The sequence below is a fragment of the Physeter macrocephalus genome, chromosome 21 (assembly GCF_002837175.3).
Source record: "Physeter macrocephalus isolate SW-GA chromosome 21, ASM283717v5, whole genome shotgun sequence".
NCBI classification, from domain to species: Eukaryota; Metazoa; Chordata; class Mammalia; order Artiodactyla; family Physeteridae; genus Physeter; species Physeter macrocephalus.
Window position 1 is genome coordinate 34,439,786 of NC_041234.1, and position 24,319 is coordinate 34,464,104.

The following is a 24,319-nucleotide window of genomic DNA, read 5'->3' on the forward strand; positions in this document are numbered from 1 at the left end:
AGTATACAATCTTACACAAGAATGTACAGAAAGGAAACTGTGTGGTGAAACTGTGGAAAGAGACTTTAAGCAATACAGATCCAGGACAGATTTTTACCCACCATTTACTAGTGTCCAGACCAAAGAAAAATCATTTCACTTCTTTGCACCTGTTATTCAACTGTTAAATGGGAAGAATATCACGCATTCTTGCAAGCTTATGATTAAACAAGCTATTTAAAAAGCACTTTATATACAACTTGGTGCTCAAGAAGACCTAATTACTATTATAATTTTTCCTACCATTAGAGCATCTAGAAGAGTCACTAACGTTTCAGGATGTGTCAACGATTGAGGATAAGTAAATAATCAGGAGGCACAGCAGCCACTGCTATACTGTATTCTAGAGAACGAAAGCACAAAATGGCATCAGCTGTTGGTCAGCCTTCTCAAACTTTGCTTATTCATTTACCATCAACATGATTTCTGCCACTTCCAAGTACTGAACCTTAATACTTTTCTTTAAATCAACTTACTTCTTTAATTGGCCTCGTTCTAAAGAGTTATAGCTGTGAAACTGCGGGTTTCATGCGTTATCTTTTTTTCTAATATGTATATTTAACCATTAAAACAAAGTATTCATCCCATTAACCACCCCACATCATCTTTCAAACCACATTCTAAAACTGCTTGAGGGTTGCTGTGAGACCCTTAGGAAGAGATCAGGTAGCAATTTGTGGTTTTACTTAATTTTTCTGCCACTGGCAATGATAACTTACATAAGTTTGCAGAACGTACAAATGAAACAAACCAAATGACAAAATTCATCCCAGTTGTATACCCTGAATATTTTCATGGGAAGTCCTAAATTGTCTAAAGCTAAAGAGACAGCCCAGCAATTTATCTTTTTATGTAATCCCTCCATCTCTATTTCTCTATCACAAATGAAAATGAGATTGGGAATAAAGGCCCATCCTGTGACCTAGTCTCAAGAACAGAACCAAGGGGAGGAGAAAAACACTAGTGGGTTTCGCTCTGAATTTCAATCAAAAGATATGGTAGGCATGCAGATCATTCAAGTGAAAACCTGCTATCTTCAAGATAGTGGAACACTCCTTTGAAAAGGCAAACCACAATGAGTTATTAACCAAAACCTTTCAAGTCTGTGTTACAAACCAGGAAGTTCTCCATCACTCCAACAGCAACAACAACAACAATCACTGACCAGAACCGGGAGAGAAAACTTCACTCACTGATAACATCTACAGATACTTTACATATGCACTTTTGGAGCCAGTCTTAAATCCACTATGTCAAGAGCCACACTACACATTTTTAAAATGTCACTCCTACAATGCATTCTAAGATCACTAACCTTTTTATTCAGGGAAAAAAATGTATCCTGCACCTAAAATATACAAGTTATTATGGAGACTATGAAAAGATTAAAGAGTTTGTTTATAATCTAGCATGGGGAACAAGACATGTATTTCACAAACGGTAGTACTCATGACTGAAGAGGGCTGCTGGGAAATTTTCCCCCCAACATTTTATTAAGAAAAACTTTAAACATATAGCAAAGTTGAAATAATTTTACAGTGAACATTAGAAAAGTCACGACTGAGATTCTACCATTTTTACTACATTTGCTTTATCACCTATCAATTCATCTTATTTTTTTTATGAACTGCTGGGATTTTAAAAATGAGACTATGTGTAATGAAGAATCTTAGTAGGCCATATTAGGGTTGCTTCTCAAAAATTTTCACTGATGAGGTGTATGAACAAAAAAGCTGGAAAAACCCAAACCCATACTCAGTGTTCAATTCCTGCCAACCTCCAATCAAAATCTATTCAGAGATCACAGTAGGCCATTTTACATCTCCACATCCTTGTCCACTCTGAACCATCCTTCCCAGCCCTCCTCAAGGCTCAGTACCCATCTGTGAAACCTCCCTCAACTTTCACTCCCTCACCCAGAATTAACCAATGCCCCCTACAGGGACCACATTTTTTATCATTAGCAATTAGCTCACGGTATCTGCAACCCTTGTTTTCAGTCTGTCTCTTTTACTAAACTCTGACCTCCGTGAGGGCAGGGATCCCCTTACTTCACTCTGAATCCTCAGCAACCAGTACAGTACCTAGCCTATAGCAGGCACTCAATAAATAATATAAATGAATAGCCCAGACCTGTCTTTACCCAGGAGCCAAGGAATATTTTAGTCCAGTGTGGGAATGATTTAATCACACTGGCACTTTAGAAAGATTCATCTTAGAGCACCGTTGTTAAGAGCATGAGCTTTGGAGCCAGATTGCCTGGGCATGACTCCCAGAATCCCAGCTCTGCCATTTATTGCCGGGTGACTTTGGGCAAGTTTCTAAACCTCCTGTGCCTCAGTTTCCTCATTTGAAAAACGGGTAATACTGCTTCACAGGTTATCGTGAGGATCAAATGAGATAATTTTTGTTGTTGTTGTTAAAGCACACAGATTAGCAGCTGGCACATAGTAAGCATTCCATCAATGTTAGTCACTGTTGCCGGCAACCAAGTTAATAATGACAATGAGGTAAAAAGTCCTTAAAGCTCAAGTGGTAGCAGTGAAAACAAAGTGGAAAGAATGGCCATAAAAGAAGAATCTACTGAAATATGCTCAGTTAGGAAGGCAAGCAAATGAGTGTCTGACATATTTTTTCTCCTACTTTGTATGTTTGAGATAGCTCATGATTGAATTTTTTTAAAAAATTATTAAAAACAGCTATAATTACCCAGCCTAGGCACAGATTAGATGCTGGGCACAAGGAGTCTAGCATGACTGGACTCTAGCCACAAGCTCTATGACCACTGTGAGTTGCTTTATGCAGGTCTTTCAGTCTCTCAGCTGAGATTTTTTTCCTCATTACTCCACCCAGCACCATTTCTTTAGTTTATGATTCCCACAATTCCATATCCTATCTTCTGACTGTGCACACATCCCCAAAAGCCTTGGTTGGGGAATGGGTTTGTGGTTTTGTCCTACCCAACCCTGTACTGCTTTTCTTTTTCTTCTTCCTGCCCACCTCCTTTACTTCTCAAGCCTTGCTATTCCCTACACGTAGGAACTTGAAACCCAAGAGTATGGAAAAGCAACAGAGCAATAGCAGTTGCGCCAAGAACTGGGGTTGCTGCCAAGCTGTTCTCCAGGCCCCATATGCAGTGACCAACTACATGCAGAGATTAGACTGAACTGCCCATGGGACCTCACATGCTTGATATTCCCATTTGCTTCTGTTCATTTTCTTTCTCCTGCTTAAATAAGCCTCTTCCCAAACCTGTAACCAATTCAAATCCAATTCATCCTTGAAGACCCAGGTGAGGTCCAACTTCTTCAAGGAAGCCTCCTCTGACCATTTTAGCCCAGATATTCCCCCACACACACAAAACAGGTACCAATCTGTACCATAAATCATAATCAGATACACATTTATACCATTAAATAAATGTTTCCTGTGTATATATTTGATATATTTGATTTTCCAAGGGCAGGAACCATGTCTCACATGTCTTTTAAACCCCTTACTCTTAGTGGGTTAATACTTGTTGAAAAGTGACTGAACCAGTGGGTTTGTTTGTTCGTTTGTTTAAGCTAAGGAAGGATGAGGTAGAAACATGTTGAAATGAAAAAGGTTGAATGAACAGATGGGTGCAAAACAAGCACTGGTTCAAAATTCAGGGAAAAGCTGTAGAAGAAAGGTGTTCAATTAACACGTTTAACTGACTTGCTGCAAGGTTGGAAAAAGAAGAGATGTCAACTGGAAAAATTTGGAAAATGCAGCTTGAGGCAGAAGACAGCAGGAGAAAGATGGGGCTACAAAAGAAATTCTGCTAAAGCCTAGGGATAGGCCAATTGGATAAAGGGGGTTATTGGGATGACAAGGGTAGAGATGTGGTTATGCAGGTGAGCGAATCGGTAGGGCGTGGTATGAAGGGTTGGGTAGATGGATAAAATGATCGAGGGTAGTTAGGCAAGTGGGTTAGCTGACTGGGCGCTGAGTGGGTTGATGGGAGACAGGTAAGTGGGTGGGTGGTTAGGTGTTTAGTTGGGAGGGAATAGGTGTGGGGCGTATTATTTAAGATCCGGCCCCTCCCTCACCTTGACCCGGAAGCGGATGAGCGCTAGCCTCACGCAGTGGCTCAGGCAGGCCGGTGGCAGGAACCAGGCCCGTGGAGGAGGGGTGCCCTTGTTGCCCACGTGTCCCACGATCAGTTGCGCTGTCTGCCGCTCGGCCTGGCACCGACGGCCCCACTCGGCCAGCCGGTCCTTGCCCAGGCCCCCGGGGAACATGACCACCAGCTCCAAGCCGTCGCCGCCGGGATAGGCACAAGCCTGACATAGCGCTGACAAGTAGCCCAGCATGGCGTTCCATTGGCCGCCACACACCCAATCCGTCTGGTAGCCGCCATAAAGCCGAGGCAGCGCTGAGCCCGCGTCCACCAGCACCCGGGCCCCGGGCAGCGGAGGGGGCGGCGGCGGCGGGTGCAGCCCGGGGTGCGCCTGGCCGTGATGGTGGAAGTGGTGAGCGGGGTGATGGTGCCGAGTCGGCCCCGAGCCCCCGGAGTAGGCACCCAAGGCAGCGGGCGCGAGCGGCGGTTGCAGAGGCGCGGAGCCCCTGGCGGCGCGTGGAGCCCCGGGCGCTAGGGCTGCCGTAGGCGGCAGCGGGCGATGCTGCTGCTGCTGCTGTTGGCGCGAGACCGTACGCGCGAGTTTGAGGAGGTCCACGGGCACAACAGCCCCGGGACAGCGCTTCTCCAGGAACTCTTGGAAGCCCTGGACGCCCATGCTTCGTCGGTGGGCAGACGAGACGGCGGCTGCGCGAGCAGGCTAGGCGGCGATCTGGGCGCGAAGCTGGGGGCGGGCGCGTGCGCACTCCGCGGGGGGCGAGGGGGCGGGCAAAGGATTCCCGAGGGGCGGGGTGAGCTAGCGAGGGAATGAGGGAGGGGTGGGGAGGAGACCACAGACTGGATTTGGGTGGAGAGGAGTGGTGAGGCCGACCGGACTCAGGAGACACTGGGAGGATAAAAGCGATGACGGGCTCTAGTCACTTCCCTCTTATCCCTCTATGGCCGCTCTTCACCGCTTCAAAAGGGGTGAAGCTTCTTACTTCTACCTCCAGGAGCCATGTTACCGCGTCTTCTCTATGGTACACGCTTTCTAGCTGGAGGAGGGGGAGCGGGGCGGGGCATTCTGGGAGTTGTAGTCTCCTGTACGGCCTCGGGATACAGTGTTGGAACAAGATTACCACCCCTGTCAGCCCTTGCATTCACTGGGTCTCAAGGGGCGGGGCGTGATATGCGTTTAGGATTTGCACTCCAACTCTTTGCATCCACCGAGTTGCTTCAGGCTATTTAGCGCCTTTCCCAGGAAAAGGAGTTGGGAGGGGAGTGATGCATTATGGGAAAGGAAGTAGAGTGGATTAATTGAATTCATCTAAAGTATGCTAAAATTTCCCAGGAGGAAGAATTTTCCTTTGGGGGGAGGGAATAATGTGCGTAGCTTTTAATGAATGAGAAAGGACACATATGAAACGTAAAAATAACAACCACCATTTCTGTATCAATCGACTTTTAGCTACTGTAATTCTTTGAGGAAGAGTTCTTGGCCCCAGTTTATGAATGGTGAAAATTGTATAATTTATTTGCCCAAGGCAATGCAGAGACAAAGTGAAATCGAATATCCATTGTACTCAGGAGCTCTTTGGTCAGGGAGATAAGCACCAACACAAATTAAACTACAAGTTGTACCTTTCTGGTACTCACTGAGCTACAGTGTTCTATGGTTAGGACCTTTGTTTGCAAACATTGTGAATCGATCTGTAGGGGAGCTCTAGAAAAATAGCGATAAGGGCTCCAATTCCAGACGTACAGAATCATCTTTTGAAAATCTATTCAATATTTTCAGCATTCTCTTTGTTTGATTCAGATATAGCACCAGTCTTCTGGCTTACAGGCGTTTAGGGCACACTGTTTCAACCGGAGGAGGGTAGAAAACAAGATCTATTCTGTTCTGTAACAGTGCGTAGCAGTCAGATGTGGCTTGGAACTTAATAGAAGGTGGGAGATAATGGCAGGCCGAGTAAGAACGAGTTTAGAACCCAAGAATAGTCAAGGTGAATGAAATCAGAGAACAGTGTATTAGGATACAAAAACTGAAAAATTTTCAAGCTCCATAAATAAATTTATCATAAAAGACTAGTGGAGATAGAACAAGCCAAATTGGCAAAGAATAAGTAGATGTTGAAGCAATGCACATAAATAACTCCTGTGAAAACAAGCAGTGAAAGGAGGGAATAGTGGCTTGAAGGGATGGTGGATGGGAGGAATAGAGGTTTCCTAGTATAATGGACACCTATTGGATTGTCTACTCAGCCCTCCTTTTCTAGGAATTAACTCTCTTCCCATTTACAGAGTTATAACAAAAACTGTCATGTTAACCATAACCATCGCTGACTGGGTCACAGGTAGATAACAAATACAAGCTGGGTCGATCAGAATCTCATTCCCTAGACATTTGGAATTGGACCAGAGAGATCAGTTTTTCTCTAAGTGTAAAACTTGGAAGCTGTCAGTAGTCAATTTTCCCATCAGAGGGACAAAAGTAAAAGATGCTGGTCTGCAGGAAGAGAAAAAAACGCAGACTCTCAGAGCAGAGATGGGAGATAGGGAGTCTTCATTGTGTTTAAGACCCAGGTTCTAGATCATTCCTCAGGCATTCTTGCCCTTGGTTTCTCTGAGGCAACCTCATATCCTTACTATTTTTAAGATAGAGTTGGGTTAGAAACTACTCATGACCAAAAAATTATTAATTCAAGAACTGGTACCAGAAATGGGGTGTGGCAAATTATAGACCCTAAACTATGGAACTGGCAAAGATTGGAGATCTCCCATATCGTTAATTGGAAGTTGACATTGTGTTATTTGGCAGCAAAGCAGTTGCTTATTGCTCTTGAGACTCAAAAGCAGAGCAGCCCTTCTGCCTATATCAAGAGTTTAGCAGTTGCTAATGGTTAGATATTCATGGGCTTTGCTGATTTATTGTCTCATTTTAAATGTTCCACTAATTAGGAAACTGGCATCTAGTTTCCAACAAACTGGAACGAGGTTATCTTTATAAGCCACTATAGTATTCCTTGTTCTCCAGCTCCCCCAAATGTGATGATCTCTTCCTCTGTACATGCATTCAGCTGGAATGCAAGGAAGAGAGGGTAAGTGTAACATTCCCAGAGCAGGTCGGAAAAGAGAGGCTTCACATCGTTGAACTCAACCTACTGTTTCCTATCCACGCTCTGAACTGGGGACCTTGAGCATAATGCCAGGGAGAAGGCGCCAAGTCCTTAGGTAGAGAGCTAAGAAATAGAAACCCTGCAACAGGGTGATTATTCCCTTTAGCAAATCTGAAGATTCAAAGAGCATAAGTTGACAAGATTCTTGGCACTTGTTATTAGCATTGTGAGTCCCCTCAAATGAAATTAACAGGCAGTCATATGAGGTTTTGAGGAAGTTGTATCACTAGAAAATCCTATCTAGTGAACAGGGACCATGAGCCAGCAGTGATTCTCAAAGTATGGTCCCTGAGCCGGCATATCAGCACCTAGGAACTGTTAGAAATGTAAATTATCAGGCCTCACCCCAGATCTCCTGAATCAGAAACTCTGGGGGTGGGGCTAGCAATGTGTGGTTTAAATGGTGTCAAAGATAAACAAAGCCTGACATTAGTTAAAGCAGTGAGGCCAGATTTTATTCAGTTACTGACAGTGGGGGAAAGAGCAGAGCTCCATTCCCATTTGTGCAGAGGTGACTGAGCATTTTAAAGAGAAAAGGAGGGAGGAGGAGCGAGGAGAGGCTCAAGTAGAGTCAGGGAAGTGAAAAATTACAAAGGGTTGGCCAGTGTAAATGCCATTAGGCTAGCTGTGTCTGCTAGCTGGCAATTATTTAAGTTAGGATTATATCCTCCCACAATTACTGGGAAACCGAGGCCCTAGCCTTCCTGATGACTACATTTCAAAGGAATGGTCCTTGAGACACACACTCTGGAATTGTAGGAGATACATATACATGTCAAAGGGACAGGGGAAGAATTCATAGTTTTAAGCCCTTTTTGGTAAATGCTCTAAGAAAGGGAGGTCAGGGGTCTATTGTCAGGTGTCAGCTAGAGCAAGCTATAAATTCTTTTTACAGCCCGACCTTTTCCAGATGGAAATTGGGTCATCCCAGAGACTCCGACTTAGGAGGCTAGAAGCCAAGTTTGGTCTAGTCTCTTAGTGCAGGTGTTTGAATGGAGTGTTTGTGTCGAGAGTTTTTGCAGGTTGCACTAGTTCTCCAGGTGATTCTAATGCACCCTTACGTTTGAGAATCACTGCTCTTCTAGAGCAGGCCCAAGTACAGACTGGTAAAGCAAAAAGAAGCATCAATAAACTGACTCCCATAAGTTTTTCTATACCAGTAATTTATTTCCTTCCTTCCTATCCAGGTGGAAATGGTGCACACTTGGACCGGTGGATGATAAAGGTGTGCCTCTCTCCTTTCCTAAAAGGGAACTTAGTGGTTAATCTAAATATTTCTCTACTATTGCATGTTAGATCTATTGGTGGCAGTTAAGTTTATCAGGAAGTGGCAGGATCAAGACGATCCACATTTAGATTGTCACTGAACTAGATGAGGAAGGGGCATGTCCATGCCGTGCTGTTGCTCTGGATGCAGTAGTTGCATGTGACTTGCAGTTGTCCATAGATTGTTAGGTGTGGACATTTGTGGAATTGTAGGTATGGGGAAAATGGCATATGTGTTTACGGGGCAGTCAAACGGAGGACTATAGGTAAACGTCTGTTTTGTCTCCCCAGTACCCCTTTTCTACCACTTTCTCTACCTTACCCTCATGGTTGCACCAGGAGCTTATTCTTTATGTACCTTCCCAGAGAATTTGGGATTGAGCTGGAGGAGGAGAGATGAAAAATCCTGGCTGCATTCAAGCACCTGATTTATGTTCCTAAGGCCCATCTGCATTATCCTTGGGTGTTTTGAGACACCACCACCATCTTTATAATAAATCCCTCTTTTTTGTTTAAGCTTGTTCAAATTGGGTTTCTATTACTTACAAACAAGAATCTTAACATATATAGTACAAGAGAAACGTTATGCTAGGCATAGGCCATAGAGAGGGAAGAGATAACAGAGGCCAAAGCCCTGAAAGTAGAAAGGGACAGTAGATGTCACAAAATAGTGGTTAAAGTGTGTGCTTTGGAGCTAAGATCTGGGCTCCAATACCAGTTCAACTCCTTATTTGCTATATAACTAACAAGTTATTTAACCTCTTGAGCCCTTATTGTATCTATGAAATAGGGACTCATTAATTTATTCAGCAGATTTATTTGGTACCTACTACGTGCCAGGAATAACACTGGGCTAGGAGAAAACAGTTTTCAAGGCGATCAAGTAGCTTAGAAGGGAGATGGTAATGGTACTTACCTCAGAAGCTTTTGAAGATTAAATGGTATATTAAAGTGCTTAGCACAGTAACTGGCACAGTAAGCACCTAATAAATCTTAATTATTAAAATGAAGGCTGGAGAGAAGCATAAAGAAGTTGCATCGAAAATTCATATTGGATTCAATCTTCTGATATCTTCCACCTAAGTAGTAACTAGCTGTTCAGTTTCTGCAAGGGGCCCACGTAGCTTTCTCTATTGCCCAAATCCTTGGGGACTGTTTGAGAGGCTGTAAGCTTATATGGTAATAGTAAATAATTCATTAGAAGGTCTAATAAGGCTGCTATATAGTTTGTGTTTCTTGAACCAGCAATAATAGCAGGGAGGTCATTTGATTAGTAAAGGAAACAAGGACTGTGGTTCTCAACCCTAGCTAGGTTAATATGATATTAATATATCACCTGGGGAGCTTTTTAAAACAATGCTAATTATAGGGATGGGGCCCAGACAGTAATTATTTTTATTTTAAATTGTGGTGAAATACATATAACAGAAAAATTACTATCTTAACCATTTTTAAGTATTCAGTTCAGTAGTGTTAAGTATATTCACATTGTTGTGCAACCGGGACACTAATTTTTAAAAATACCTCCCCAGGTGATTTTAATATGCAGTCAGGGATGAGAACCTCTGAACTGGAATGGAGAAATCTTACAATTTTGTAACATGCATGTGAACTAGTCTTTTCCAGTTCTTCATCTGTTTATCCCAAGGTCCTGCTCCTATTCAGACCATCATCTATGCTGTACTTCATTTCTGTCTTGAGCTCCTGTCTTAAGACCCACCGTCTTTTCCCCAACTCCTACTACTTCAGCTCCTTCTAAATTCTTTAGTCACAGACTTAATTCTGTCATCTAATTCTTTTAATCTAGTGCTCATTAATGATGGCACATTTTAAATGGGTTTTATGGTGTTTTATCCCCCAAATTAAACACTTTCATCTCTGAACCTCACTTTACATCATCTGGCACCACTGGGGCCAATACCCAATCTTTCACCAGCAGACCTCATGTTGACTCGCAGGTTGGGTTCAGTTTTGTCACATCTCTATGACTGTTTCCTCTTCTCTTTAGTGATATGTAAGGTCCCTTCAGTAGTTGTTACTATTATTTGAGCAGACCTACTATGTGTCAGGTGCAGTGCTAAGCCCTTATGTTTTTTCATTTAGTCTCAAAATACCACCGGTGAAGCAGTTATCCTTTTTACAGATAAGGAAATTGAAGCTAAAAAGTTAAGTGATTTTCCAAGTTCACAAAGCTAGAATACAAATCCAGGTCTGCTGGACTCCAAGTGGTATCTGTATCAACTATAATAAGAACCAGGGCCCATTTCCAAACCAGTCTGGTTTCCCAAGTGCAAGTTTATTGTGAAAGTCACTAGAGATGTCTAACAATAAGCACAATTAGTAAATTTGGGATATATCTCATTTAATACAACCACCTCATTTTACAAATGAGAAAATAGAGTTTTGTGAGGTCTGTGAGTCAAAAAACCTGTGTTTGTTCAACTGTGTACCTTGTATCCTCCCTTTAGGGATCACCTAGGAGAGAATACCTTGGAGTCATTGTCATTAAATCAAGGTAATAGATTTTTTAAAACACTTTACAAATCCTCATCTAATCTTGAATATTTCTGATAGGCCTCTTATTCTTCCTCCAGGGCTGTCTGCATAAACATATGCATGATTCTTCTATCTAAATTATCAAATGAACAAGGGATCTGACCTCATTTGACAGTTTCCCAAGTCACTGTAGTGTGGTAAATGAAAGATGTGCAACGGAGATTTCCAAATGCACTTTTTTCTGAAGGTGGACCATAAACACTGTCAATATGAAAGGAAATACTCCTTAATAAGTTTACGCAAAGGGCACATTTTGAATTCTTGCTTGTACCATAAACATATACTTCTCCTGAAATTATAAAACAAGCACTGGACATAACCTCATGAAAGATATATGAAAAGCATGTATACTAATCATAATAATTAGTTGAAAACATAGTCTAAATGTATTTTGATTATTATTACAGTACATCTGAGTGTCAGTATGGCCTGAGGTTTTTCCCATGAATTTTGGAGCCAGACCTGGGTTTGGATCCAGGCTTCATCATTTACTAGCTATGGTACCTTGGTAAATTCTTTAATCTCTTTGATTCTCAAATTTTCTCTGTAGAGACAGTAACAGATCTAGCTTATAGGATTGTTTTATGAATTTTATCACAAGCCTAACTAACACAGTAGGTACTCAGTAAATCATAGTGACTGTTCCAATTATGGCTCATTGACAAGTGAGGAGAAGGGGTCCAACTCAAAATTTGTTGGAGCTATAAATCAAGAGGTAGCACACAGCTTAGTTGGTTCAGCCAACATTATAGGACTAAAGTTTTTAAATCTGCTAAATGAGATTTGGTAAATGAAGAACCAGTTTAAGCCAGATGATTGCAGTGACTATGACAGCGTTTTAATAAGATACCATACTCATTTTAACACAGCCTTTATTTTCCGTTTCAAAACAAAATTTCCAGGAAACAAAACAAATGGTTGGGTACAAATGAAATAAAAATCACAGTTTCAAAGAACCAAAATCAGACAACTGCTTAAAGGCAGATCACTTGGTTTACCAAAAAAAATAATAAAAGTTAATGTCAAGAAGGATTAAAATTAGGTTTAACAACATTTCATATAATGCTACATTCCCCAATTAAGAAAGGAGAGTTCACATATACAACTAAATGTTAAGTGTAGAGAAGTGGCTGAAATTCTGCATACTTCATAGTAAATTAATTATGCATGAAAGTTTATTAATTGCATGAAAGTTTATTAATTGCATAAACTTCCTGAGTGGCTCCCATGCTGCACTAGGTCTACATGCTTAATATTCATATCAAACAAATTACAGCTTTAAGTGATTGAGCATGACAGACCTTGAACAACTGCACTTTCCAATCAGTCACTGTTTCTGCTGAGGGTATGTTCTGGACCACAAACCTCAATCTGAAATCTTAAATTATAATGGAGAAGAAATGCAACTTAAAAAAAAAACCTGGAAGGATGACAAGCACACATTTAGGAATTTTATTTTTCACTGGCACTTTTTTTTTTCTCAAGAGCCCAGTTTCTCCCCTTCTTGCTTGACTTTTAGCCTTTTTGTTAGAGGTTTTTTTAATTAAAAGAAGACCTTCCAGAATGGGACTGTTGGTTTATATAATCTTCCAGCTATCTCAGTTGAAAATAACTTCAGTGTAACCTAGTTACTATCCCAGGCCCCTGCCAATGGTGGCTGTCAAGGTCCCTGACCAATGTTTGTGTTCATCCTTCACATACAAAGACTATTTCCAGGGTGACCTGAAAGCATCTGGCTCCATAAAAATTTCATACTAACTTCACTTCAAAGGATTTTACCAAGTTTGAGTGTCACCATTTTACAGTCTGGATTGTTTGTGGGTTTTTTATTTCAATCCCAGAAATTACATTTACCAAATCAATGACCTTTCCTATGCCCTGCTCCCTTACTGGTTCATCTTCTAAATAAAGGGGGAAAAAACAAGTCCCCAGTAAACTACAGGATGAAAAATGAACAATCTGTTCTAGAAAATGGCCTGCACACCACCTCAAATATCTCAAGATTCTTCTAAACCAAACAGAAGATTAAATAACTGATTCCCAAACTGATGGCAAGTATACCTCTGGAATGTACTTGTACATGAAGCCTGAAATACAGTATTTACTAACATTAAACATGCTGTAGTGTTACACACAGTAAACATGTGAAACAAATAACGTGGTTTACAAATATTTGCTCAGTTTTCTGGAAAAAACAGAGAATGCATCATTTTCATCACTCAGAGAAGACAGCAAAGAAGAAAGTCAATGCCTCCAATAAACCTTAGAGATTGGATAAACAGTTACGACTAACTACAATTCAACTAAAAGCATATGGCCATTTTAAGGTAATAAAATATCACTGCAAATACCTAGCAGTATGCTAATATGCTGAATGACAGGCTACTGCTGTAATATTTGTTAAATATTTCATTGTGATAGTTAAAGAAGTTTCAACCCATAGCCCTTTAGGCACACAGACAAGAAATGCATCTCTAATAAAAGGTACAAAGTTACAGGCACCGGAGTGTCTAATTTAGGTACTTTCTTACCATTTGTTTATTTTACAACTAACTTCTACAACTAAGTCCTATATTGCCACCAGCTGGATTTATTTCTCAGTTCTCCATCCCTAAATCCCCAAAGCTTATTTCACAGAACATGTGGCTCTCGTCACTTAAACATAGATTGGTGCCAGAGTGATGGTCCCTCTCATTTCAAACTCATAGTTAGCAGGCCAGATTTATAACCTGAAAGAATACTGAGAATCAAGGCAAAAAAGCAAGTTTCACAGGCAGTGTTTACATGTGTACCCCAAAACAGCACTGAAAAAGAGGTAGATAAACAAATGTAATTGGACTAGAATTAAATCTGCGGTTCTAAAATGATACATCCCATCATACTGTACATAACACTCCACACTCAATCCAAAAATCACAGCAGAAAAGTGCCTTTTAAACTTTCACAGATAATTTTGCTGTCAAACCATTAGAATTCATGCTTGATATAAAACTGGCAAGAAAAATATGAAAAACGAAATGGATATTTGTTATACTACAGCAAATTGCCTTAGAGATTCAAGACTGCTACAAATATACATAGGGTTATTTTCATTAGATTTACACCAATACTGGTTTCATATTCTTATGATGTTATACCCAACTTCACAAACATAGCAGCAGGTAATTCATGATGAAATGCTCACATTGCCACATATGGAGATACAGTACTATTCATCAGACTTGCACTTTGAGAAGTAAACATGGTGGTTGGACACACAGACTACCCCCAAATAAACTTTACAAGCGGGATGGTTTAGTATAACCTTTTTTTCTTCTACAAGAAGGAAAATGGAAAGGACAGGTTTGTGTGTGTGTGTGTGTGTGTGTGTTGGAAATGGGAAGAAGGCCCTTGTTACATAGTAGGCTCTTTGTTAAGTAAGAAGGGAATTTTTGAGCTTTACCTCAAGAGTTAATTATTTCTGGGGGGGAAAAGTACCTCAGCAAGGATGAAAACAGCACTATCATATGATTTAGCAAAATTATGAAATAATGCAAAACCCCTAGATAGAAAACTAGCTAATATTTACAGTCAAAGTGACTATAATTGGAATCAAACATGTAAGTAATGGGAAAAATAACTTAAAAACCCACAGTGATGTGAATAACACTGTTTTCTTCATTTCTGCACAAACTCACTTTTTTCTGTATTTTTAAACTTATACACGTTACATATACATCATGTATACATAACATAATATGTTAACCCAACTACTGCAGTCAGCATGGAGACAGCAGTACACTACTCACCATCTTCAAACTTTAGAAGACTACTTTTCTTTCCAGCAAAAAATCTGAAAAGATTCTAAATATTACAAGGCACTGCAAAATTCTGCAGGCAAAAGAATGATGAATTATACATAAAACAGAGGTGGTGGCAAAATGTGGGACATATGATGTAGAGCAGCCATTAATAAATGTAATTGTGCATGTCATCCATGGAGCTTTTTTCATCCTGGGGTACACTGTTTAAAAGGATTGCAACTTGAGAAGAAGGGATCATAAAACCTGCAGTATTTTCACTTTATAGGTTGTAAGTCTCAATGTAATCACACAAAGCCGACTCTAATAATGAAATACAAGCAGTTTTAAAGAATTACGGATTTTAGGCACATTGTTTTTGTACACGTGGAAAATTGCAATGCAAGAATTTGCATTACACTAATGTCCTAAAACCACTTCAACTTGCAAACCAATACTGTAGAAGAAATTTGAAGAATCTGTACATAAGATTTAGAAAGACTCATCCAAACCAGAGTATGTTTTATGAAAAGAAAACTGTGGCTCTTATCAACAGCAATTCTCAAAATGCTGCCCTGGATGCCCCCAAATGATAGCAACAGAATCTTCATGATGCTGAGTGTGATCCTCAGGTAAGTAATATAAGACGCATTTTTTAAAAAAAAAAGGGTACTGAATGTCACAAAGTAGACTGTGCAAAAAAAAGTACACCCATTAAGTTTTCCTCATTACCTGGCAAGATCATGGGGTAAAATTTTTAGAGGAAAATCTGTCAACAGAAATGTTGGGTGATCATCTGGAATGTTGACCAGTAGACAGAACTCGTTATTACGTAAATGTGTACTAGAAATGACCTTGAAATCTTCAGAGCAAAAACTATTTTAAACATCTTTATATGTGGTAGTTGATAAATACCATTTTAGAATTCTATTTGGGTTTCACAGACTGAGCATTAGGTAACTCTGTGACTAGCCTTTTAAGATTATTACAGTTAACCTTCTTGAAAACCAAAAGTGTATATTTTGACATTGCCTCCCCTCCTCCTAAAACTGGATAAAACCCAGTAAAGTGCAACTTGACAGTGATCTCTCTCAGATTCTAAAGAGGCTGCCAAAATCATCTGAGATCTAAAATAATCTAAGATGCTAGATACTAACAAGAAAACTATAACAACTGAAAAAAAGGTAATCCAAAAAAAAAAGCTAAGGGCAACTTAAATAGTATCGTTTGAGGGTCTACTATCTACTGCAGGACAATGTATACCCCACATCTCTTAGAACCCTGTAAAGCCAGTGTTTCATGTGTAAGTCTCAAAACCTACAAAACCTACTGTGTCAAGTAAATTTCACTTCAGAAGAATGGACTAATAGAGGTGTAACTTGAATCCTCTTTGTTAGGAACACAAAGATTCCCCCCAAATGAGATTCATATCAGCTGCAATACATCCCTCGCAAAAGAATGCAAGCCAAACCAATGCCTCTCAGATGCTCAAAAACAATGTAGTGTGCACATGAGAAACAAAGAGATAGCTGCTTTGAATTACTATGGAAATCCTAAAGCAGCTACAGTATCTGCAGAATCAAGGAACTGTTACAGTTCTGTTTTTTCCTTTCTCTCCGCCTCACCTAAAACAAGGCTTCACTCCTACTGCTGTGAAGACGGGAAGAAAATCACATTAAAAAGGGCTCATGTTCTATATTGGTTGACAAAGTTATTCTAATTTTATACACCAAAACATTTCCTGCAGCAAGTTACCCTGCCTTCTGCGAAAGGTAAACCTAAGATAAACGTGAAGAATCCCATAAGACTCCAGCTGTTGGAGGGTCTCACTTTGCCCATGTTAGGGGAATATAAATAGTTATTATACCTTTTAAAGAAAAGTATCATCCAGCTGCAGAGAGCAGCAATAATGGAAAGTGTCCTGGAAATGGAAATGCTCAAGCTGAGCTTATTAAAGCATTCTGAACAGTATTTTTAAAAAATCAAGTATCAAAGAGGATAGGATTTGAAGTGAAAAAACATTTCTGTGTGCAGTGTTCTATGTACAAACTGCACAGTTCTACAGGATGATGAGCTATATCAAATACTACATTGGAACAAAAAAAATATAGTGGAAAGTAAAAATGATGGAAAATATGGCAGAACTCAAGAAGAAGAAAGTTTAATATCTTAGGTGTCCTGGAAATAATTCTGAAAAACATCTCCTTTTTCTTCATCTTCTACTCTGATTCACTTGGGACCAGGAGGGGTCGTGGATGGATTCTGCACTGATGAAGCTGGAAATGCCTGCAAATTCATCCCTGGCTGGAACGGTCCCCCAGATTGGGTAGGAATTACTACAGACTGTTGTGGTCCTGAAATTCCTACCCACTGTACTGGATACCCTGGCCCCCCCACAGCATTATATTGACAAACATGGGGTATTCCATATGATGATAGTGGCCCAGGAAATGAAGGGCGTGAGAGTCCTTGTGGCAAGGAGGTTGGGACAGCTCCACGGATTTGGGACAGAGAAGAAATCCATGTTGATGTGTAGCCCATAGTAGATGGAGTATTCTAACAAAAAATAAAAACAAAAGATCAGTTTATTTGGTAGATACTTTTACTCATCTGTATTCTTTTTGGCTTACTACTCTCTCATTATTATTCTGAGTGTCTACCATTTTTGGAGTGACTTTCTGTGTGCTAAGCATAGTTTATACCTTATTTCATTTCATCTTCGTAACTGCCCTGCAAGCGGCATTTTTAGATGAGGAAACAGAAGCTCAAAATTGATAACACCCATCACCACTTAGCAAGATAATAGTAAGGTGAGGATTTGAACACAGTTCCAGCTAACTCCAAGACCCCTGCTAAATTTCTGTTCACAGTTTAGTGTCTCCTTTCCTCATACTAGCACTACTCTTCTATTTTGACTTCCTTCTGCCAGTCCCAGGCAGTCTCTCATTCAGGGCCACAGACAACAGTAGTCCATCTTACTACATAATTCTTTGGAGAAAGAGGAGCATGATTTAGAGTGGCATAGGGGAAAGTCTGGCATATAGTAGGTGCTCAATAAATGGCACCTCCCTACCTCCTCCTACTCACTATTTAAAGTCTGACATTTCTGTTATATTTTTGGAAATTTAAACTCAACAATTATGTTTTGGGCAGTACTAAGAAAACATATTCCTGCCTGACTCTTCTTATTATATTGTATTGTGATTATGTGTATGTATAGAGATTACTGAAATCTTATGCACATAGGAATAATAAGTCTAAATGGAAGTAAATAATTCTTACTTAAAGGAGAGCTTGGTATCAGTCCCAAATTCTTAGTTCTTCTAAGTTGATGGTCAAGCTAAAACACTTTCAACTAAAGTTTCAAACTACAGTTAGGATAAAGGTTTTTAGCTTGACTCAAGAGTGAATGACAAGATCTCTTGAGGTGAAAAAAAAAAACATTTAAAGTCCAGCAATCCCTTTTTCATATCAGTATTTTTGTTCTGTTAAAGTAAAACTAAATACTTCTGATTTTAAAATAGCACATATAGTATGATCACATTTTTGTAAAGCTATTTCTATGTATTCATATACAGACAGAAAGATATCTGAAATGATGTTTATCTAAAGTTAGTGACAATTATTTCTGGGTGCTAGGATTTGAAGGTGGTATTTTAAAATTTTGTACTTTTCTGCATTGATTAAATAAATTCTATAACAAACACTATTATTTTACAAACAGTAACAATGTGATTTTTATTTTAAAAAAATAAAAATTGGAGATGACATGTTATACTTAATCTTCTCTTGGATATTTAAAAGGCATCTCAGATTCAAATGACCAAAACCAAACGTATGATCTTTTTTCTACCAAAACACACTGCCTGCTCATGTTCCCCTTCTTGATGATTGGTATGCTGGAATGATAGCCAGTTATACCAGCCAGAAACCTTGCCTTGACACCTCCCCTCTGCCAAACATCAGTTCCATCACTAAATCTGGTCCATTTTATCTCTTAAACATTTCTTGTAATTTGTTCACTTCTCTTCATCTCAGCTTCTCTCTTTTTTTAAATTGAAATATATTTATTTAAAAAGTTGTTCAACTTCTCTTTATCGGGCCTACTGTGACTAACTCTTAATTGGTCTACCAACATCTACCTTTATCTTCAATAATCTTCTTGCTTCAAGCCAGAGTGATCTTTTCAAAAAGCAAATCTGATCGTGTCAACCCTAGGGCTTCAATGGCTATCCATCTGTCTTAAAATAAAGACAAAGTTCCCTGTCATCACCACTTTTAAGACCCTCCTTAGATTCACTGTGCACCAACTCCTCTCTGCTCTCTTCACTTCAGCCAAATGGACCTACTTTCAGTCCTTTCATTCTCTGTTTCCCCATACAGGGGTTTTGCATATGCTGTTCTGCTTAGAATCATATTCCCTCCCCTTTTCACCTAGTTAACACTTACTCATCCTGCAGATCTCTGCTCAATCATCACTTTCTCAGAGAAGCTTTTCTTGACTTCCCTTTACTAGGTCAAATTTCCCTTACTCTATGGTATCCTATATCTCTCCTTTGCAGTCCTTATTACAGCTGCAATTTTATGTTTATTTATACAAGTCTGTTCATATCTAACTGTCCCACCAGCATATAAGTCCCATGAGAACAGGGAACATACTTGTTTTTGATAATCAAACCCAGTGCCTAGCAGAGGGCTTGGCACATAATTGTGACAAAATTTTCTAAGGCACAGAACAGTAGCATGCATAAACATTAGATAGTGAGATGGGCTCTCCACACAAAGATATAATCAACTGAACCTAAAATTACAAAAATAGTTACCATATATAGGATAATACTATGTGCTAGGCACTTTATAGATGTTACCTCATTTAATCCTCACAGCAATCCTGCAAAGTAGGAAGGTATTATCCCTGTTTTAAAGACATGAAAACTGACGCACAAGTGACTTGTCTAAAGTCACACAACTAGTAAATGACTGAGCTGACGCTGGAACCCCAGTCCGTATAAAGACCTTCACCACTTTTATTAGTACTCCATTTTCTACTCACTCTTCTTCCAAACATCCCTCATTATACCACAGTAAACCACCCTCCAACTCATCAACAAAGGCCTCCATTCACATAGTGCTCAGAGGATCTATCACTGGCAGCACAAACACATTTATGCCTTAAAATTTGCCTCTAAAGGCTTCCAATTTTTACAATGGTGATACTATCTGTGTATAAATCGGTGCCAGGAATAATATAAATACACAGAGCCCTTAAGCAGATACACTGCTTACTAGTTTGGAAAATCTAGGCTTTTGAAAAATTTTATTCAATGTTAACACTAAATGTATTTTCAGACTCTTTACCAAACTACATGCAATGACTATACATACACACACATATATGTACACAAAAATAACACACACACACACTCAGATATATCTTTCAATTATATGGGTTCAGATTCTAAGCCCTGATTCACATTTTAATAGATTTACTCATATTGAAAAAAATGATACTTTAAAAATTCAAATACAGAAAAGTACAAAGTAAAACAAGGCCCAAATTCCACCATCCAGCATATTTTAATGGCTTTTCTTATTTCTATGCATATATACATGTATCTCATATAATTTTACATAAATACTATATATACTATTCTGTGAACCTGTCATCTTCCCACTCCAGAATGCATTGTGGACATCTTTTCACATTTCAATTGCTTGTACACCTGACTAAGGCCATATGCAATTAAGTAGACATCTCGTCCATAAACTTAAGACATCTTTTATAATATTCTAGTTTAAATATCTTTAAAATTCTTTTTCATACTGAATACGTAAGATAACTTATTGGCTCTGAGAATACTGATGTACAATTAACATAAGATAACTTTTCCTCAAAACCAAAATTCTTCTTGCACCACAAGATTGAATTAACCCTCACTCCAGATGCTTTCTTTTTTGATACTTGATGGTTTTTTTTTCTTCAGGTATAATAGCCTAAAACAAGGGTTAGCAATCAACAGCCTGCCACCTCTTTTTGCAAATCAAGTTTTAATGGAACAAAGCCATGCCCACTTGTTTATGTCTTGTCTATGGCTGTGTTGATTAGTTACAACCACATGGCTTGAAAATATTTACTAAATGGCCCCTTCCCAGAAATAGTTTGCTGGCCCCTGGCCTAAAACATAATTTGCTCAGAGACATAATGAATCTAGACAAGGATAAAAGTCTCTATGTTGTCAAATCACACCACTCTATCATAGTGACTATAACTATAGCTCTTAGTGAATCAATTTTGATGGTTTTAGTTCTCATAAATAAAGAAGGTCAGGTATAAACAACTTACTTCATATACTTTGTTCCAGTTGTCTGTTTCTAGTTTCTGTTGACTCTGTTTAAGTTGGTTTAAACTTGGCTTAATAAGAGAATTTCCTACTGTTTCCTTTGTCCAGTCATCCACCAGTTTGTGTAAGTCATCTGTGAACATCCCTTTTTTACTAGCTGGAGACTGCTGGCATGATGCTGCACTACTTTCCACAAACAGTGCATCTATAAGAAGCAAAAAAACCAGAGAAACCAGGTAAAGGAATTAAAACTGATAAACAAATATTCTTTTTCGGCCAGTAATGCAGAACTACATATTGGGTATAGATAGGGTAACCAGACATTCTAGTTCTGGCTTAAAGCTATGGTCCTTGTGTAATTACTCACAGTATCCCTTTCACTCTCAAAAGTTTCTTCTTGTTTGGATGGCAAATTATATGGTCACCTTAGGTATAAGTCAAATATAGTAAATAGTATCTCAAAAATATTAGTATCAACTCTAATCTTATCATCAGGTTCCTCAGACAGATACTTAGAAGAGTTAAAAAACAATGACAGAATGTTAAAAATGAAAAGAACCTTAGAAGTCTAATCCAAACCACTTGTTTTATAATGGGGAAATGAGGCCCAGAAAAAGTAAATTGACATGCCAGAGTTCCTTTTTTAAAAAAATAAATTTATTTATTTGTTTTTATTTTTGGCTGTGTTGGGTCTTCATTGCTGTGCGTGGGCTTTCTCTACTTGCGGCGAACGGGGGCTACTCTTCATTGCAGTGCGCAAGCTTCTCATTGCAGTGGCTTCTCTTGTTGAGGAGCACGGGCTCCAGGTGTGCAGGCTTCAGTAGTTGTGGCATGCGGGCTCAGGAGTTGTGGCCCATGGGCTCTAGAGTGCAGGCTCAGTTGTGGTGCACGGGCTTAGTTGTTCCGCGGCATGTGGGATCTTCCCAGAACAGGGATCGAACCCGTGTCCCCTGCATTGGCAGGCAGATTCTTTTTTTTTAACATGTTTATTGGAGTATAATTGCTTTACAATGGTGTGCTAGTTTCTGCTGTATAACAAAGTGAGTCAGCTATACTTCTACATATATCCCCATATCCCCTCCCTCTTGCGTCTCCCTCCCACCCTCCCTATCCCAACCCTCTAGGTGGTCACAAAGCACCTAGCTGATCTCCCTGTGCTATGTGGCTGCTTCCCACTAGCTATTTTACATTTGGTAGTGTATATATGTCCATGCCACTCTCTCACTTCGTCCCAGCTTACCCTTCCCCCTCCCCGTGTCCTCAAATCCATTCTCAACGTCTGCGTCTTTATTCCTGCCCTGCCCCTAGGTGCTTCCAAACCATTAAAAATTTTTTTTTAGGGCTTCCCTGGTGGCGCAGTGGTTGAGAGTCCGCCAGCCGATGCAGGGGACACGGGTTCGTGCCCCGGTCCGGGAAGATCCCACATGCCGCGGAGCAGCTAGGCCCGTGAGCCATGGCCACTGAGCCTGCGCGTCCGGAGCCTGTGCTCCACAACGGGAGAGGCCGTAACAGTGAGAGGCCCACGTACCGCAAAAAAAAAAAAAAAAAAAAAAAAAAAAAAAAATTTTAGATTCCATATATATGTGTTAGCATACGGTATTTGTTTTTCTCTTTCTGACTTACTTCACTCTGTATGACAGACTCTAGGTCCATCCACCTCACTACAAATAACTCAATTTCATTTCTTTTTATGGCTGAGTAACTCCATACTGTTCTCCATAGTGGCTGTATCAATTTACATTATTCCCACCAGCAGTGCAAGAGGGTTCCCTTTTCTCCACACCCTCTCCAGCATTTATTGTTTCTAGAGTTTTTGATGATGGCCAATCTGACCGGTGTGAGATGATATCTCATTGTCGTTTTGATTTGCATTTCTCTAATGATTAATGATGTTGAGCATTCTTTCATGTGTTTGTTGGCGATCTGTATATCTTCTTTGGAGAAATGTCTATTTAGTTCTTCTGCCCATTTTTGGATTGGGTTGTTTGTTTTTTTGTTATTGAGCTGCAAGAGTTGCTTATAAATTTTGGATATTAGTCCTTTGTCAGTTGCTTCGTTTGCAAATATTTTCTCCCATTCTGAGGGTTGTCTTTTGGTCTTGTTTATGGTATCCTTTGCTGTGCAAAAGCTTTTAAGTTTCATTAGGTCCCATTTGTTTTTTTTTGTTTTTATTTGCATTTCTCTAGGAGATGGGTCCAACAGGATCCTGCTGTGATTTATGCCATAGAGTGTTCTGCCTATGTTTTCCTCTAAGAGTTTGATAGTGTCTGGCCTTACATTTAGGTCTTTAACCCATTTTGAGTTTATTCTTGTGTGTGGTGTTAGGGATTGTTCTAATTTCATACTTTTACATGTAGCTGTCCAGTTTTCCCAGCACCACTTATTGAAGAGGCTGTCTTTTCTCCACTGTATATCCTTCCCTCCTTTATCAAAGATAAGGTGACCATATGTGTGTGGGTTTATCTCTGGGCTTTCTATCCTGTTCCATTGATCTATATTTCTGTTTTTGTGCCAGTACCATACTGTCTTGATTACTGTAGCTTTGTAGTATAGTCTGAAGTCAGGGAGCCTGATTCCTCCAGCTCCGTTTTTCTTTCTCAAGATTGCATTGGCTATTTGGGGTCTTTTGTGTTTCCATACAAATTGTGATTTTTTTGTTCTAGTTCTGTGAAAAATGCCATTGGTAGTTTGATAGGGATTGCACTAAATCTGTAGATTGGCAGGCGGATTCTTAACTACTGCACCACCATGGAAGCCCCATGCTTAAGTTCTTGCAATTAGATACCAGCAGAGCCAGGCCCAGAATTCTAAAGCCTAGAGAAGAACTCCTTCTTTTAATATACCATACTGACTTTCAACAATCTTCAGAAAACTAGAATCTCATTTAATTTTTTGTTTACTGATACTTCTGTTTATTATTGATAAAAAGAATGTCTATCTAGAATAAGATAAGAAGGCAGATGGTTTTGTTAGCTTCATGAGTTCTGGAGCACAAGATGTCCAAATAGATGAAAGAAATCAATTTCAGATGTCTTCATAAGTAAGTGAAAAGTTTCCTAATCTGAACATCACACTGTC

The 24,319-nt window shown here is 39.6% G+C and overlaps 2 protein-coding genes and 1 long non-coding RNA gene across 7 annotated transcripts in view; 1 reads left to right on the forward strand and 2 right to left on the reverse strand.

The window, feature by feature from the left end:
* FAM120C (family with sequence similarity 120 member C) overlaps positions 1-4,873 on the reverse strand; it is a 151,847-nt gene extending 146,974 nt beyond the window's left edge. For all 5 annotated transcript variants that reach the window (XM_024126904.3, XM_028482304.2, XM_024126903.3 and 2 more), the window contains exon 1: positions 4,113-4,873. In XM_024126904.3, the coding sequence (XP_023982672.1) occupies positions 4,113-4,799 (687 nt within the window). In that variant the 5' untranslated portion in view covers positions 4,800-4,873. The remainder of the gene's footprint in view (positions 1-4,112) is intronic.
* Positions 4,451-17,226, forward strand: LOC102980978 (uncharacterized). The gene is made up of 5 exons (XR_003677818.1): positions 4,451-4,535; positions 8,487-8,524; positions 11,034-11,080; positions 15,457-15,532; positions 17,144-17,226. It is a non-coding gene; the product is annotated as an uncharacterized lncRNA (long non-coding RNA).
* Positions 17,130-24,319, reverse strand: part of WNK3 (WNK lysine deficient protein kinase 3) — a 193,960-nt gene continuing 186,770 nt past the window's right edge. The window contains exons 22-23 of the mRNA XM_024126902.1: positions 21,244-21,446; positions 17,130-17,456 (exon numbers count right to left, since the gene is read on the reverse strand). Of these exons, the coding sequence (XP_023982670.1) occupies positions 17,130-17,456; positions 21,244-21,446 (530 nt within the window). The remainder of the gene's footprint in view (positions 17,457-21,243; positions 21,447-24,319) is intronic.